Source organism: Phyllostomus discolor, chromosome 2 (genome assembly GCF_004126475.2).
Source record: "Phyllostomus discolor isolate MPI-MPIP mPhyDis1 chromosome 2, mPhyDis1.pri.v3, whole genome shotgun sequence".
NCBI lineage: Eukaryota > Metazoa > Chordata > Mammalia > Chiroptera > Phyllostomidae > Phyllostomus > Phyllostomus discolor.
This window is the reverse complement of record NC_040904.2, coordinates 195080835-195096186: the sequence shown is the minus strand read 5'-3', so window position 1 is coordinate 195096186 and position 15352 is coordinate 195080835. Positions and strand designations below refer to the sequence as shown.

Below are 15352 nucleotides of genomic sequence, written 5' to 3'. Positions count from 1 at the left end.
TGCCCGGGGCTGGGACTTGGATCCAGAGCCATAAGGTGGGTCCGGAAGCAGCTTGTCTGACTTGGGTCCCTCTGGAGAACAGAGCAGTTTCCCCGGTCACCCCTCCTGAGGGGCAACTGCAGGGGCTGAGCCTGTGAGGGCTGAAGGAGAGCCGCTCAGGACTTGAGTCGTCTAGGTCAGTACTGACGTTCCTGGCCAGCTCGGGCCTCTCAGCAGAGGCGGGCACCCCAACGCTGGGGCTGGCCAAGGACAGGGAGGCGCCATGCGGGGGCCTGTCTGCCCTCCACGGACAGGGATGCCCAGCACAGATGGGGCATTAGATCTAGCACAACCGGAACCTACCAAGCTAATCGCAGGGATCTCCGGCTCTCCGGGTCAGAGGGCAGGGTCAGAGGGCATGGTCAGAGACCTCAGAAGGAGAAGGTAGTTGGGGGCTGGAGTGGCTGTGGGGAGATGCCAAGGAGGAAGGCAAAAGGGCCCAAAGACAGCCCTTTCTTTTGTCCCTCTGGTGACCGACCAGTCTCCCTGATCTAGGCCTGGGGGCAGAGGCGGCAGGTAAGTGAGAGGACGCCGCTAGGAAATGGTGTGAGGCCTACTAAGGTGGCTGGGAGTCAGAGGAGGCGCGTGGGCTGGTGCTGGGAGGCAAGGGGTTAAGGCAGTGGGGGGGCAGCCTATGGCAGGAGGACACACCTGTGCGCAGGCAGGGGCGGCGGGCGGGGCCCAGGTGAGGAGCCTGCGCTGCCTGCCGGTGGAGAAGGAAGAAGGAAGAGTGCAGGCCAGGGCGGCGGCCGAAAGCTGGGCCTGACTCCCGTCCTCTCCTCAGCACTCACTCCCTGTGGGGCAGGTGGCCTGCTGACCTGGGGAAGGCCCTGGGAGAGGGGTCCTGAGGCTGAGCTGGGGACTACCCGAGGGGCGATAAGGGCCCGTGAATTGGTATGTGGGGGCTGGGGCAGGCTATGCGGGTGGTCGGGGAAAGGGCTCAGAGGCGGAGAACAGGTGGGTAGGGGGCTGCTGAAGCTCTGCCTGGGCCTCAGTGGGTCCACTCCTCAGGGTGGAGCTGGTGGCGGGCTGCAGGGCTCACCCGGAAGTGTCCTCAGGGACTCGGGTGGCTGGGGGAAGGGAGCCAGGGTGCTGCAGCTTCTCCACAGGGAGCCTGGGCCCAGGACCGCCTGACCTAGAGGCAGGCAGGTTGGGTGGGGGCCCCCGTCTTACCCAGCAGTGTTTGGGTGCTGGTTGGGAGTCTCTAATACTGCCGGGTAAAGATGGAGGCCCCTGCCCCTGTGTCAGCGGCATCTTTTCCTTCAGGCCCTCAGCAGGCTGCAGCCACCCACCCCCCATTCCTGAAGCTCCCCGCACACCCCGGAATCCCTTCATCTTGAGTGGAGGGTGCTGCAACCAGAGTGGCTCCTGGTTGGCGAGCTGCCCACTCAAGGGACACAATGGTTCCGAGCCCCTCCCCCAGCCTGGAGTGATTTGTCATCTGGTGGATCCAGAACCCACGGCAGACCTTGAGCTTCGGATTGGCTCATGTACTCTCAAGAGACCTCTCCTGGCCTGTGGCCAGGGTCCCTGTAGCAACTGGTCAGCTCCAGCCTGGAGCTGCGTGTCGACCGGCTCTGGGTCCATCTTCCAGTACAGTGTTGGATGGTCTAATTGTGAAGCTCCTAACACTGTCTGGTAAAGATGGCCCCCGGGCCGGGTCCCTCGGCAGTGACCTTCAGGGAGCCCTGAAGACCATGGAGGCCTTCTGACCAACAACCTCTGACCTTTACCCTGTGGCCGGGGGTGTAAATCACTAGGAAAAGGGAAACAATGGGGAAGAGACAAAATGGCTGCCTCCAGGGTCACAGCAGGATTTGAAAACATACTTGCTTTCCAGGAACCTCTACTTTTCCTGCCTTGGGAAAAGAACAAAATAAAGTGTGGATGGGTACTTGTTGCAGACTGATTCAGGTTACTTGGCTCATTTAAAACAATATTTTGTTTATTTATTTTTAGACAGAGGGGAAGGGAGGGAGGAAGAGGGAGAGAAGCATCAGTGCGAGGTTGCCTCTCGTGCGCCCCCAACTAGGGACCTGGTCTGCGACCCAGGCACGTGCCCTAGACAGGGAATCGAACCGGTGGCCCTTTGGTTTGCTGGCCGGCACTCAATCCACTGAGCCACACCAGCCAGGGCCCATTATTTTTGTCGCTTTCGTTTTAGGCTCCCAGCTCCTGAGGAGTGGGGCTGCCCCAGCTGCCTCATCTCCCTGCCCCTTTCATGACAGTCAACCTGCAGAGCAGGGACAAGTCAACCTACCTTCTCCAAAAATCTAATAAGCTGAAGATGAACCCAGTCCCCACCCTGTGAGACTCGCCGCCTCCCCTACCACTTTGTAATTCCTGTACATGCTTTTGCCCCCAGTGCTCTTTCAGTTCCAAACGCTTGTCTTTCTTAAGGACAAGGGATGGGAATTGGCCTGTAGTGGCATCAGGTACAGGAGTGACTTCATGTTTCTGGTGCTTGAGTTTCAGTGGGGACTGTCTTGGGAAGAGGAGGTGGCTCAAGTAGGGACTGAAAACTGGCACGTTTTGTCAGGGGGCTCGAGCTGTGGGAGTGATGAGCTCATCTCTGCAGGTAGAGCCCCGTTTCACATGGGTTCCTTCACACCCCGGGGGTTGTGAAATTGGCAGTGGGGGTAGCTCACAGCAGGTAACACAACCCACAGGGCCTAACCCTTGATAGGCATGAGTGGTCTACCCACAGCTGCATGGAACCCTGTCACTAAGGAAGCAGCTCCTGCTGGCGTCATCACATTTTTGGTCTAGCTCAGCAAACCCACAGCTGCTCCAGCCTTAAAGGGAGGATGGGGCCGAAAGTGCAGCTGGGCTTCCAGGGTGAGCAGCAGGGCCTAGGCCTGTTATTCCGCAAATGCCCTAGCCGGAGTCTGTGCGCCCCCTGCTGGCGAAGACGAAGACTCAGGAGTGTTGTGTGAGTGCGCGCATGCGCACCTCCCTAACCCAGCTCAGACACAGGAAGCCTTGACTTCTGCTTAAGTAATAAAAATTTATTGAGAATTCCTGGGCTGGTGTTTATCGCCTCCCAACCTTGAGAGAGGAGCCAACACTGTAGGAAATCACTAAGAAATCACACACTGTCCCAACAACCCTGGCTAGCACAGGAGGAGGAAAGTCATCCCCCTGAAAACGGGCCAGTCTTCATTCATCTGAGAAGGGCTAGGAGGACGGATGCAGAGGGGGGCGTCACATGATCCTGGGGGCAGGGAGGGGTGTGCTGGATCCCTAAGCGGGCTCCTCCAACACCAGGGCAGAAACAGTTCCATTTCTTCTCTGGGGCTGGAGATCTTGGTCGTTAGGCTCATTTCTTAGCCTTGATGAGGCTGTCACTGCAGAAAGGAGATGGATAAAGGAGACAGGCGACATTAGGGGATATGAATGTGAGAGGAACAGTCTCTTGGCCCTCCCTCCTCCACCACCTTCCCTCCTGATTAAGAGTGTATGGGGAGGTGAGAAAGGTTAGCTGGTGGGGGAGAAGGAAGGTCCTGAGATGAGCTGCAAGACCTCCCAGAACAAAGGGTGCACCGACAACTTACCTTCCCCTGTGGACACCAGGCCACCAGGTGAACAGGAAACATAGAAAAAAGAAGATGCAGAGGTGATTTCCAGCTCAGCCCCACCTAGGTCTAAAACCCCCCCTTTCTCCCAAGGGAAAAAGACAATTGGGGTGGAAGCCAAGAATCTCAGGCTCTGGAAAGGAAGAGCTGGTTCTCTCGGTCACTGCCATTCCTCTCTTCTCCTTTCCTAGCACCCTTCCATGCCCCAGAGCAGCAATGCTAGGGTTCCTGCGTGAGACCTGAGTAAGCATCTTTCACCGCTTTTCAGTTAAGACAAAACTCGACAATTACAGTGCTTTTCACACAAATAATCCCCTTCTCATTAGATTGTGAGATTCAAGTATCCTATACTTTTCTATCTTTCGGTTCAGAGAAATGGTGTCTTTCAAGGGTCCTATGAGTAAACTAACAGGTTCCAGAGCCCAAGTGGCCGATGCAGATCCCATGTTCTTTGTGACACCCCACTGTGTAGGTCACTTCTCTCACCGGGTGAAACTTTCATCCTGTAGGTTCAGCACAAGGTTGTCAGCAGTGAGATAGATACGATTCTGTGATGTGGCAATCTACGGGGCAGGAAAACAAAACAGATGCTTGTGTTAAGCAAAGAAGACCTCAATTCCTATCCTCGCATTCAATAACCACTGATTGAACACACGGGGGTTAGGAACAGGGATCCAACAATGACAAAGATGTGGTTTCGGCCCTCACACAATGATCCTGAGCAGCAAGTAACTGTGATCGTGTTAGTACCATAACAGAGGTGTGAACTAAAGGTCTAGGGAACCCATGGAATTGTTTCTGATGAAGGGAAGTGTAAGAGAAGCCAGTCTGTGTAGAAACCTGAAGGAGCATGACTTCAATGACTTCACCTCGGCGTGCTTCCACAGAAAACACTCAGTCTCCAGGAAGCCCTGTGAGGGGTACTGGGCTCTCACACTCACCGTCTTGGAGATGTTCTGGGCTGCCCGGATCTTTCGCAGCTTGATGTAGCCTGGGTTCTTGCTCAGTGCTTCTCCAAGGTGAGCAGGGTGGGGTTAAGGGTTCACACAAGGCCAGGTCTCAATCCCTGGACCCATCCTTACTATTTCCGTCACTCTAGCTCTCCTCAGGGCTGTCAGATCCAAGGTTGCGCTCAGAGGAGCTCGTGCCCAGTCTTACTTTGGTTCTCAACTGTGGGCCCCCCTGCAGGTAGCTGCCAGGAACTGGAGGTAGCAGCAGGAACAGAGGCGAGGCCAGCAGTGCTATTGATCTGTCTTACAGTGAGGAGCCAAGCTCAGGAACCCCACTAAGATTTCAGATCCCATTTGAAACCTCCCCCCACCCAGAGAGCCAAGAATCAGAGAGCACGGAATCGCATTCGCCTTAGTCTCATCAGCCAGCCCATGAGGGAGGACAGGAAAGCGAGGTGCCCCAGGGGTGAGCCCAGATCTCTCCAGCAGAAGGATATCATCTTGGCGGCCTCGGCCTCACCCTCTGCTTGCACAATCTTCTGCCGCTGTTCTTGCTTTGCTTTTTCCACTAAGAACTGGGCCCGCTGGGCCTCCTGTTGCGCTGTGGTGGGACAGTCAAGAGGTCACAAATGTGAGGTGTCAGGAACCCCAAACCCCTCCTGCATTCTCAGAAATCCTCGACTTACTCCTCTGGGAACTCACCCACTTGTTTGGCTTCTACAGCAGCTGTGTACTCTCGGCTAAAGCTTAGCTCTGTGATGGCTACATCGTCCAGGATAAGGCTGAAGTCCTTGGCTCTCTCTGTCAGCTCCCTTCGGATCAACAGGGACACCTGCGAGGATGGGTGAGGAGGGGAGGGTTGGGGAGGGGAAGGGAGAGGTGGTAAGAAGGGGCTGGAGAACTGAAAGGAAGGTGTGTTGCTGTGACCAGCTGAATACCAGATCTTCTGAATAAGGCAGAAAATTCACCAACCCTTTCTTAGGATCTATTGAGTTCTAGTCTTGGCTCTCGTCTCTCACAGTGGCCATCAGTGCAGCTTTTAGCTAGAAATGGAACTGGGGTCAGAAGCTTTTTCTAATAAGCTGCCTTTCCTAATAGTCAGTGCCCTGGGCCCTATGAGGAAAATGCGGACATTATGCAGACGGTGATGGGAGCTGGGTCCAACCTGGGCCCGCTGGGTGATCAGCTGTGAGGCATTGAACTTGGCCACCACACTCTTGAGAACCTCGTTGACAATGGACGGCAACACTCGCTCCTCGTAGTCCAGTCCTAGGCGCTGGTACATGCTGGGAAGTTCCAGGGCATTGGGTCGAGACAGCACTCGCAGGGAAATGTTCACCATCTGCAGGTCTAAGAGTGAGATCAGCAGTGGCTGGGCAAGGCCACGGAGGCCTCATCCGGCCTCTTAGCCTAGTATCCTTCCCCGAACACCATCTCCTCCACGTGATGTCGTTCAGCCTGGAACTCCCCTGGAGCGGAGAGTAATCAGGCTGACCAGAAGTGACCTGGCATGGGTCAAATAAAACCTCCTCCGTCCACCGTGATGTCTTCTCTATCCACAACCCCTCTACCAATAAAGTGAACCCCTCTTTTTCTATTTGCCACTCTACTATGTGCAACCTCTACCTCAGGCTTTAACATAACCACTTGTCTTCTTTACTAGGTTATCAGGACTTGAGGATGAGGACTGTGTTTTTTATACATTCTTTACTCACAGGACCTAGGATTTAGGGAATGTTAAGTGACTACACTAAAAACAGCACAAGAGTATATTACAGGGGAGCTACTTGCCTCGGTGTGCATGTCTGTGTGTGAAGGGGGCTGGGGAATGTGCAAGGCACAGCTTCCAGATATGGTCTAGGAGGAACCAGGAGCACCAGTGTCCCCAGGACATGGTGTACCCATGGATATCATTAGTAAGCCAAGCAGTAAAAAGAAAGCCTTAAAACAAGGCTTTGATCTAGGCAGTGAATAACACAAAGAACAAAAAGTACTCTCATTGAATTTACCTTAGGAGACAGGAAAAGTTAAGAAAGTTTAAACACACACAGTGTGTCCAGAATGTTCTACTTTAACACCAGAAGCAGTTATTTTTATTCCAGCTCTTTTGCAGATGTGAAAACCAAGGCCCAAGAACTCTGACACAACCATCTTCCCCTAGGGGTCTTGCCAGGATTCCTTACAGACTTTAGGTAGCCCATCTGTTGGTGGCTTCCCAGTGTCCAAACCTACCTTTGGAGCCTGTTGGGGAGGAAATTTTTCGTGGCCTGGCCCGAATGTCATAGATGATGGGATATTGGAACCAGGGGATCCTGGAGGAGAGGGAACAGATACAGTTATTGGGAGACTGCAGTTTCATTAGTTTTTTCCTCACGTGTTTCTTGGCCTGCTTCTCCTCTTAATGACCACAAACTAGGAAAAATTCTCTTCTTTGTTTAGAGAACAACATTTATGTCCTACTGCAATTAAGGGCAGCACCCACTGTCTTGGGAGATGGGGTAAGGAGTGGAAAGACCAGAGCCGAATCCGTAGAACGTACTACTACGGCCATTGGTGGGTTGGCGGCGTTCAAGGGTGAAGGGTCAGGGTCAATCCGCTCTGCCCGCCATTACCTGAAGTGAAGGCCCTCGGCGAGAATGGTGTCCTGCTGCACGCCACCGATCCGATTAAAGAAGATGGCTCTGTGCCCGCCTTCCACTGTGGGGAGAGGAGTGGAGATCAGGCCAGGTTGCTGCTTGGAGAGTACGTGCTAGCCCCCTGGTGAGGCGAGGGGCTGAGTGCGCGCGGGGACCCGGCGGGACGGGAGGAGTCCGGAGAGCGGCGGGGGTTGCTCACCGGTAAACACGGACTCGCGGACCCCGTAGGCCACGGCGCCGGCACCCAGTAGCAGCTTCAACGCTGTGCCCATGCCCCGGGGCCCGGAGGGCAGCCGTCCCGCTAAGTCCTTCAAGTTCTGGGCCATGTCCGATCCTGAGGCCGGCGACACCAAAGGTCAGGAGGGGGTGCCGGCCCGCCTCTACCCCACTCCAGTTTAGAAACAGCACTCTTCACACGAGGGTCTGTGGCCCAGGTGCTCGCAGGAGAAAGGGCACCGGAAGTGCGCTCCCTCCTAAACCCTCCCCCCCGCCCCCGGGTCTGTGGAGGACCCGAATTTCGCGCACAGGAATTGCGCATAAGGAAGTCCCGCCTCTCTCTGAAACCCTGCCCTCCCAGAGCCACTTCGGTAGTGCCAGACAGCAAACAAGCGGCATTTCTAACCGCCCACTTTCAAAATGGCAGCCGGAAGTAGGTTTGCGATTAGGAAAAGCGTGTTTCTAATCTCAGGATATTAACACAATTTCCGGTTGTAAGATGGCTGCGCCCAGTGGTGGATTCCAGCCTCGTGAGCGTCGCTGTGAGGACCAGGAACGGGACTGGGATGTTGTGGAGCCCAAGCGGCCCCGATTTGGGGCGGGAAGCAAGATGGGAGGCCGTAGGCTCATTGTGGTGCTGGAAGGGGCCAGTCTGGAGACAGTCAAGGTAATGTGGGACGAGAAAGTGGAGAACTAGTGTTAGCGATAGAATGGACTTATGGGATGAGGGTGCGAGGCTGAGAGTGGATGGAGAAAGCCGAGAAGTGAAATACGCTTTTGGAGGAAGAGTGGCTTAGTTGACTTATGTTTTGATTCAGTGTCCTATGTTGGCAGTAGTTGTTTTTCTCTGACCTTCTTGAATCACATTGCAGCTGTCACGTTCTTGCCTCCAGTTGATTAACCAGAAATCTGTGGTGTTAAGTCATCTAACAGGAAGGGAGTTTCGTCCACGGCTGTGTCCCACATCATCCTGTTGATGGGAGAGACCTGGTTTTTCTTGCTGACGCATATAAAGAATTATATATCAGCAAATCTAGTAGTATGTAATCAGTTTATTAGTGGCCCATTCCCCTGGAAGAGAATGGGACTGGGTAGAATAGGGGGTGAAAGGCAAAGTTTCAGGGCAAAGCAGGGCAGCAAAAGCAAGAGCCGCTGAAGACCAGGGTGGCAAGCCCCTGCGCAGCCTGGAGCCAGGTGGCCAGAGCCCCTGTTGCCCAAGAACCCCCAGAGCCCCGGGGGTGGGGGTGGGGAGAGAGAGAGAGAGAGTCCTTTGTTCTGACGACTTATATAGTTGGTGGGATAGGAGGGAAAAAAAGTTACATATTGATTAACGGGTAAATGTTATGGTGCCTGCTTTCTTGGGGGAATGTGACTACCCCAACTTAGGTATGTGTGGGGCTCCAGACCCCATTTGTTCATCTTGTTGTAAAACAAATACGTGACAGGAGGCAGTTAATTAAAATTGGGGCACTTTCCAAAGTTACTTATCAGCTCTTTCTTTAAGCATCAGGGACTCCCTTGTGAAACAGATAGTTACCAGAGGTAGGCATTTAACCAAAGTTGTTTTATGGGCTCGCTCTTTGGGCACCGGGGACCCTCTCCCATATTCAGGCCTTGGGAGGAAAGCACAGTTTCAAGGCTTTCTTTCCCAGATAGTGGTAATGCTACATAGAATTTCAAGGACTTCCCTTCTTTCTCACTAACTTAGTGTTTCTTGTGATGTTGGAACACCTGGCAATATTATCAGACCAGGCTCAGGACTGCTGAGTTAGCATGTGAGACTTGTCTCCTTCCTCCCTGCCTCGGTTTACTATTTATTCTACCTGATTGGTAAAAGGCATTTCCTGGCAACCAGGGTGCTATATGCTGGCTAGTAACAGTATTGCAGTCTCAGAGTTCTTCCTATGCTGTCTCCTGCCTCAATCCCACCACAAGTTACTAGGGAAGGAGAAAGGTGGTTACTGTAGCATAGTTGGCCCATCCTTTTATTCGTGGGGACTTTGTTTTATAAAAGATGCTTATTGTCACCCTTCTGTGTGTTAGTATCTGCTTCAGATGATCATTTAATAATTTAACATTTTTATTTTTACCTATCATTTGGCTCTTTTCCCAAATGATCTAGCCATTCTGGCCTAGAACTTTGTGCTGTGTTCCCATTTCCTCTGACTTTCTTGTTCTCTTACAGTTTAGAGCTGAATTTGTTCTATGAGTAGGTCCAGAAGAAATAGCACTGGTTTAGAAGTCAGACTGGATTTTAATCTTGTTTCTTATACTTACTGTAAGTGTGTGGTCTTGAAAACAGTTTGTCCTCAGTTTGTAAAGCAGAGGTTCATACTTCACAGGGAGAATATAATGAAAAAGTAGCACATTTAAAGGTAGTACATTTCCATAGTAATCTACCTTGTGATTCTTTTTCATGTTTTGTTCCTTAGCCACTATGGCACTTTAATAAGCTTGCAATTTAGAAACACTGCCCCCCCATCTGTTTTCGTGTTCTTCTGTGGTTGATATTTCTAACCTAATTATAGGCTCTTATATTCATCCCTCACTTAATTGCCTGCTATCTTTCCAGCCTGTTAATTCTGAATGTTACTTAACCACTCCATGTCTTCCTGTGTTCCTTGGGGATGATAGTAGTACCCATGTTACTGCGTTGTTGGGAAGATTAAAGGAGTTAATATGTGTAAAGGGTTTAGAATAATGTCTGTCACTTGGAATTAGTTATTACTGTTACTGATTCCATGTTAACTATTAAGTACTGTATTTTGCTGTGTATAATACTGACTTTTGTGCCCAAATTTTTGAGGGAAAAATAAGGATTTGCATTATACATGGGTAATATTAATTCTGTAGCTATATGAATATTTTTCTTTTATGTTTTTGCATTAAAAGTGTAATTCTACAAAGAAATAATGATATTCATTTGCAAAATAATACTCTGGAATATGATAATCAGTTTTGTTTCTAAATATAAATAAAAAAATTGAATTAAAAAATTAAAACATTTTTTTCCCTGAAAGTTTGGACCAAAAAATGTGGGTGTGCACTACACACGGGAGTGCATTATACAGGGCAAAGTACAGTAGTTGAAAAGGTCATGACCACATTAAAATTCCTAGACAATGCTCTGGAAAAATTTAGGCCAAGTTGTCATTAATGGTACTCCAAGGGTGACAGAATTCGTAGCTGATTGAAATCTTCCGCGCCGTTATCTTATGCCTTCCTTGTGCTGGTATGTCTTGCTTGTGCCAGTCTCATCTGGGCCTGTTCGGTGTATTCTTCAGCCTGTCTGGTTCACTTCAGCTCCTTCACTGCCAAACCTGGGGGCAGGGACTGCTTCACTGGGCCTTCTCTTTGTAATGACCAAGGTGTAAAGGTACATGCTGCATCAAACTTTACATTATCTTTATTTTTAAAAGATTTTATTTACTTATTTTTAGAGAGAGGGGAAGGGAGACAGGAGAGAGAGAGAAGCATCAATGTGCGGTTGCCTCTTGTACATCCCCCACCGGGCACCTGGCCTGCAACCCAGGCATGTGCCCTGACTGGGAATTGAACCAGTGACCCTTTGGTTTGCAGGCCAGTGCTCAATCCACTGAACCACACCAGCCAGGGCCCTTTATATTCCAGGCTCATTGGCCTTCTTTAAACTCTTTGAAGGCAGGAGGTTCTTTTGTATCTTAAAGCCATTGCACATGATGTTCTCTAACTGGAAGCTCTCTTTACTCAGCTCTTTGCTTCCTTAATTCCTACTTAACATTCACTTATTTAGAAGTTACTGAGTCTTTTATGTTGCTCACTATTTAATTACTAAGTTAAATGTTAATTCCTGGCAGAAATGACTCTGTATAAATCAGTCCTATTATAATCCCTTAATGAACCATTTACTTTTCCTTCATGTTTATCACAATTTGAGTTAATTAGTCATGTGGTTGTTTACTACTTGTTTCTTCCACTAGAAGGGTCTATGTGGGCAGAGAATAAGGCTTTAAAAATTCTTGTGTCTCCAATACCTATTATAGAAAGTGAATGCACATGATATGCATTCTGATTATTTTAGTTAGTGGTTTTCAAGCTTAACCACAACCCACAATAAAAATTACACTGTGAGCTAATACCCACACTTAACTGTATGAAACCAACTTTCATAAACCATCACTTACGTTACTACATGTGAACTACTTTGATGTTTTCTATTCTATTTCATTAAAAACTCTGGCTATAACTTACTAATGGGTTAAAATTGAATTCTTTTATTGAAGAGAGTCTTTTTCTTGTTTAACTAAGAGTGTCTGTGGTCATAATTCTTGGCCTTTGTTCTTGCTCTGTGCTTTGTGACACTCTTGTTATTTCAGTTATTCAATTTAAAAGTCCACATGCCTCTTCCCCCAGTTTTTGGAGTTGTATGTCTTAAGGTGTTGTCAGACATAAAATGTTCTATTGGTACATAAAAACTTAGCCTTTCGAAATCTGTATTTGTATTTTATTAATATGTTTTTACACTTTTTACTGACCATGTTATGCTCCTTAGGACTCAAAATTACAATTTATACCTATTTCTTTTAGCTGCTACAGATGGATCCAGACAGATATTTAGTATCAAACTTCTACCTGGTAAATTTTCCAGTATACGCAGAGTTGCCAGGATAATATTTCTCAGTCATTCTTATGCCCCTGTTATTCCAGAATGATTTCTTTGTGCAGGATACTTGGAGATTCTGCAGTTTACAAAGAATTTCATATGTACTCATGGCCCTTCAATGTTTCAGTTCTCACTTTTTCAGCATAATTTTCTTTCTTCAAATTTCTGATTTTTCTCACATATCTTTAAAATTAATTTTCTCTTTATTTTTAAAAAAGATTTTATTTATTTTTAGAGGGGAAGGGAGAGAAATGTCAGTGTATGGTTGTCTCTCACGCCACCCCTACTGGGGACCTGGCCTGCAACCCAGGCATGTGCCCTGACTGGGAATCGAATTGGTGACTCTTTGATTTGCAGACCCGCACTCAGTCCACTGAGCCACACCAGCCAGGGCCCTTTGCTCACACATCTTAGAACTAGGAACAACCCCCTCTTATTAATTTTTCTTTTGACAAGTATTCCATGATCAAACTACCTCCTGCATCACTAGAATTTTCACACTTCTCAGATTTGCAGCTCTTCACTTGGTGCATATTTGGTATAAGCAAACGGAAGGTAATGATCATGTGTGTTTTGCCCAGCATATCACAGTGCTCCTGTGGTAGACAAGCATTCAGCCTTGCTCATTAACCTTACTCCACCTGGTTCCAGAATCCCTCACCAGCTTTGTCTAATAGCCACAGGTTTTAAAAGTACATCCAGCTTAAATAATCTGAAATCACAGGTTGTGCCTTCTTTCCTTTTCCCTCTAAAATCAGTTATGGTAGGAGGGTTAGGGGAAGGGAGGGGAGGATAAATGTGGCCACATAGCGAACCCCTGAAGGGCTTGCTGGGCCCCACCTGCATAGTTTCTGGTTCAGGAACTCCAGCGTGAACCTGAGAATCTGACAGTTTTCCAGATGCTGCTGCTGCTGGTTTGGGGACCACACTTTGAGAACCACTGGGCTAGGTAAAAGCAGCTTATATTGTTCTCTGTCATTTCCCTCTTCTTCAGGTAGGGAAGACATATGAGCTACTAAACTGTGACAAACACAAGTCTATGTTGTTGAAGAATGGACGGGACCCTGGGGAAGTGAGACCAGACATAGCTCACCAGGTAACTCCAGGGACAGAGCTCACATCCTCTTGAGCCTTTCCGTGGAAGGTGAAACAGCAGCATGTTACTTCTCTTCACTGTTAACTGTGCCTCGGTGTCTGCCTCCCTCAGAGTTTGCTGATGCTGATGGACAGTCCCCTGAACCGTGCTGGCTTGCTGCAGGTCTATATCCATACACAGAAGAACGTGCTGATCGAAGTGAACCCCCAGACTCGAATTCCCAGAACCTTTGACCGTTTTTGTGGCCTCATGGGTGAGATCTTTAGGACTTAAAGTTCAGAATACACTTGGCAGGAGTAAAGAAGGGAGAAAGAAGGGAGAAAGAGGGAGCATAGCTGATCCCAGAATGTGGACCCTTCATTTCTTTCCATGTGTAGCGGTAAAGCCTGCATGAGTTCCTGGCTGAGTAAAAAAAGGAGTGTGAATCAACCTATCAGCACACAAGTAGTCATGTGCTTGACAACTGCTTGTTCGTGACATTTTAGCAGTGCAGCACAGCTCTGAAGGACGTGTGGAGCCCACCATACCTATGGGGTTTTCTGGTTAGATCGCCGGGCAGAAATGTGGTCTCTCTCCATCTAGCTCTGCATGTTTTTATTTCCGCCCTAGTTCAGCTTTTACACAAACTCAGTGTTCGAGCAGCTGATGGCCCCCAGAAGCTCTTGAAGGTGAGATGTGGACACCTACTGATTGGAGGTAGGGTTCTGAGAATGATTTTGGGGCTCATTTTTCTCTTTCACTTTAGGTAATTAAGAATCCAGTGTCAGATCACTTCCCAGTTGGATGTATGAAAATTGGCACTTCCTTTTCCATCCCAGTCGTCAGTGATGTGCGAGAGTTGGTGCCCAGCAGTGACCCTATTGTTTTTGTGGTGGGGGCCTTTGCTCATGGCAAGGTAAGGTCTGGGCTCAACTCTCAGATTCTTCATAGAGCCAAAGCTTACTACAGAACTCCTGGAGCACTTAGTATTTCGGTGATCCTTGTCCTTATCAGTTAGGAAATGGAGGGTATGGACAAAGCTGGAAATAAGTGTAGGTTCCCTAACCTGCCCCAGGACTGCAACCGTCAAAGCTAAAGCTTCTCCATCCTGTGTGTGAATTTGGTATTAAACAGCACTGTGAAATAGGAGCTCAGCCCAACATTCCTGCCCTAAAGGAGGACTGAACCTGTTACAGTGGTCCAGCTGGCTGACGGAACTGTTCTCTCCTCAGGTCAGTGTGGAGTATACAGAGAAGATGGTGTCCATCAGTAACTACCCCCTTTCTGCCGCCCTCACCTGTGCAAAACTTACCACAGCCTTTGAAGAAGTATGGAGGGTCATTTGACGATAGGACCTTGTTCTGAAATGCAGACTGTTGACACTGCATCCCTGGACTCCCCCAGCGCACTGCTGGAGGATGACCTTCCTGCACCAGGACTGTGGGCTAGTGGAAGCCAGGCTGTATATTTGCCATTTGTTTATCTTATAAACACTGTTCTTGCAAACCTGGTTGTTCTTTGGGGTCCCTAGACTTAGTCTTTAATGGTCAGGGAAAGGTGTGAGGTTACAGTGTGTGCAGTGTGGTTCTGGGCTTTAGCCCCAAACTCGTGCAGCTGCTGTGCTGTAAAGAAGACGGCCCTGATGACTGGTGCCGTGGCAAGCACGGAGAACTGTGCCTGAACGACAGCCAGGAATGCTAGCAGTGAAAAATTGAACAAACAAGTGATTTTATCTGGTACAGTTTCAAGGTAGAAAAAGTGGAGCAGGCAGGGCTTTGTGCCCCTCCCCACCCCCCCATGGGGGGAGTGGCGGCAGTGACACGTATACAATCATAGTAAATTGGCAGAAGAAAAACACAACAGATTCCTGGCTAGAGGGGGAGAGATAAGGCAACGTGCATGGGGGAGTCCGAGGGGGGACATGGGCCCCTCCACTCCTCCCACAAGAGTTTCCCCTTTGGCCCAAATGAAGACTTGGCTGTCCGCAGAGGCACAGCTGGGAGCGTCACGTGTCCCTGCTCCCTGGCTTCTGTGTTCTCTGCTCTGGGGCGAGGGAGTGTAGAAAGGGAGACAAGTCGATTCTGCACCAGTCTTGCTCTAGGCCACCTGCAGAAGAAATTAGATTGGCAGGTTGGTCAGATTACTCCTAGTCCCTGGTCTGTAGCCCTTCTAGCTTCTTCCTGGCGTGTTAAGTTAGTGCTCCGTATCGTGTTTCCTAG

General features: G+C 49.5%; 3 protein-coding genes and 1 non-coding gene across 4 annotated transcripts in view; 1 reads left to right on the top strand and 3 right to left on the bottom strand.

Annotated features, from left to right (window-relative positions):
- Nucleotides 1–3026: 3026 nt before the first annotated feature.
- PHB2 (prohibitin 2) lies at nt 3027–7689 on the bottom strand. Its single transcript, XM_028532892.1, has 10 exons — nt 7400–7689; nt 7177–7261; nt 6797–6876; nt 5730–5914; nt 5267–5396; nt 5062–5165; nt 4556–4633; nt 4101–4177; nt 3594–3599; nt 3027–3386 (listed from the first exon to the last, which is right to left on the bottom strand). Exons 1-10 carry the CDS (start codon nt 7524–7526, stop codon nt 3359–3361), a joined length of 900 nt encoding a protein of 299 aa, XP_028388693.1. The 5' UTR covers nt 7527–7689; the 3' UTR covers nt 3027–3358.
- Nucleotides 4727–4993, bottom strand: LOC114514292. Its single transcript, XR_003686012.1, has one exon. It is a non-coding gene; the product is annotated as a small nucleolar RNA U89 (small nucleolar RNA).
- Nucleotides 7690–7865: 176 nt separating the features above from the next.
- Nucleotides 7866–14639, top strand: EMG1 (EMG1 N1-specific pseudouridine methyltransferase). Its single transcript, XM_028533050.2, has 6 exons — nt 7866–8083; nt 13053–13154; nt 13266–13407; nt 13764–13822; nt 13900–14049; nt 14366–14639. Exons 1-6 carry the CDS (start codon nt 7916–7918, stop codon nt 14477–14479), a joined length of 735 nt encoding a protein of 244 aa, XP_028388851.1. The 5' UTR covers nt 7866–7915; the 3' UTR covers nt 14480–14639.
- A 205-nt stretch (nt 14640–14844) lies between these two features.
- The window catches only part of LPCAT3 (lysophosphatidylcholine acyltransferase 3), a 38402-nt gene continuing 37894 nt past the window's right edge, over nt 14845–15352 (bottom strand). Inside the window, 1 exon segment of the mRNA XM_028532127.2 lies at nt 14845–15239. The gene's annotated coding sequence lies outside the window, so the exon portion shown is untranslated.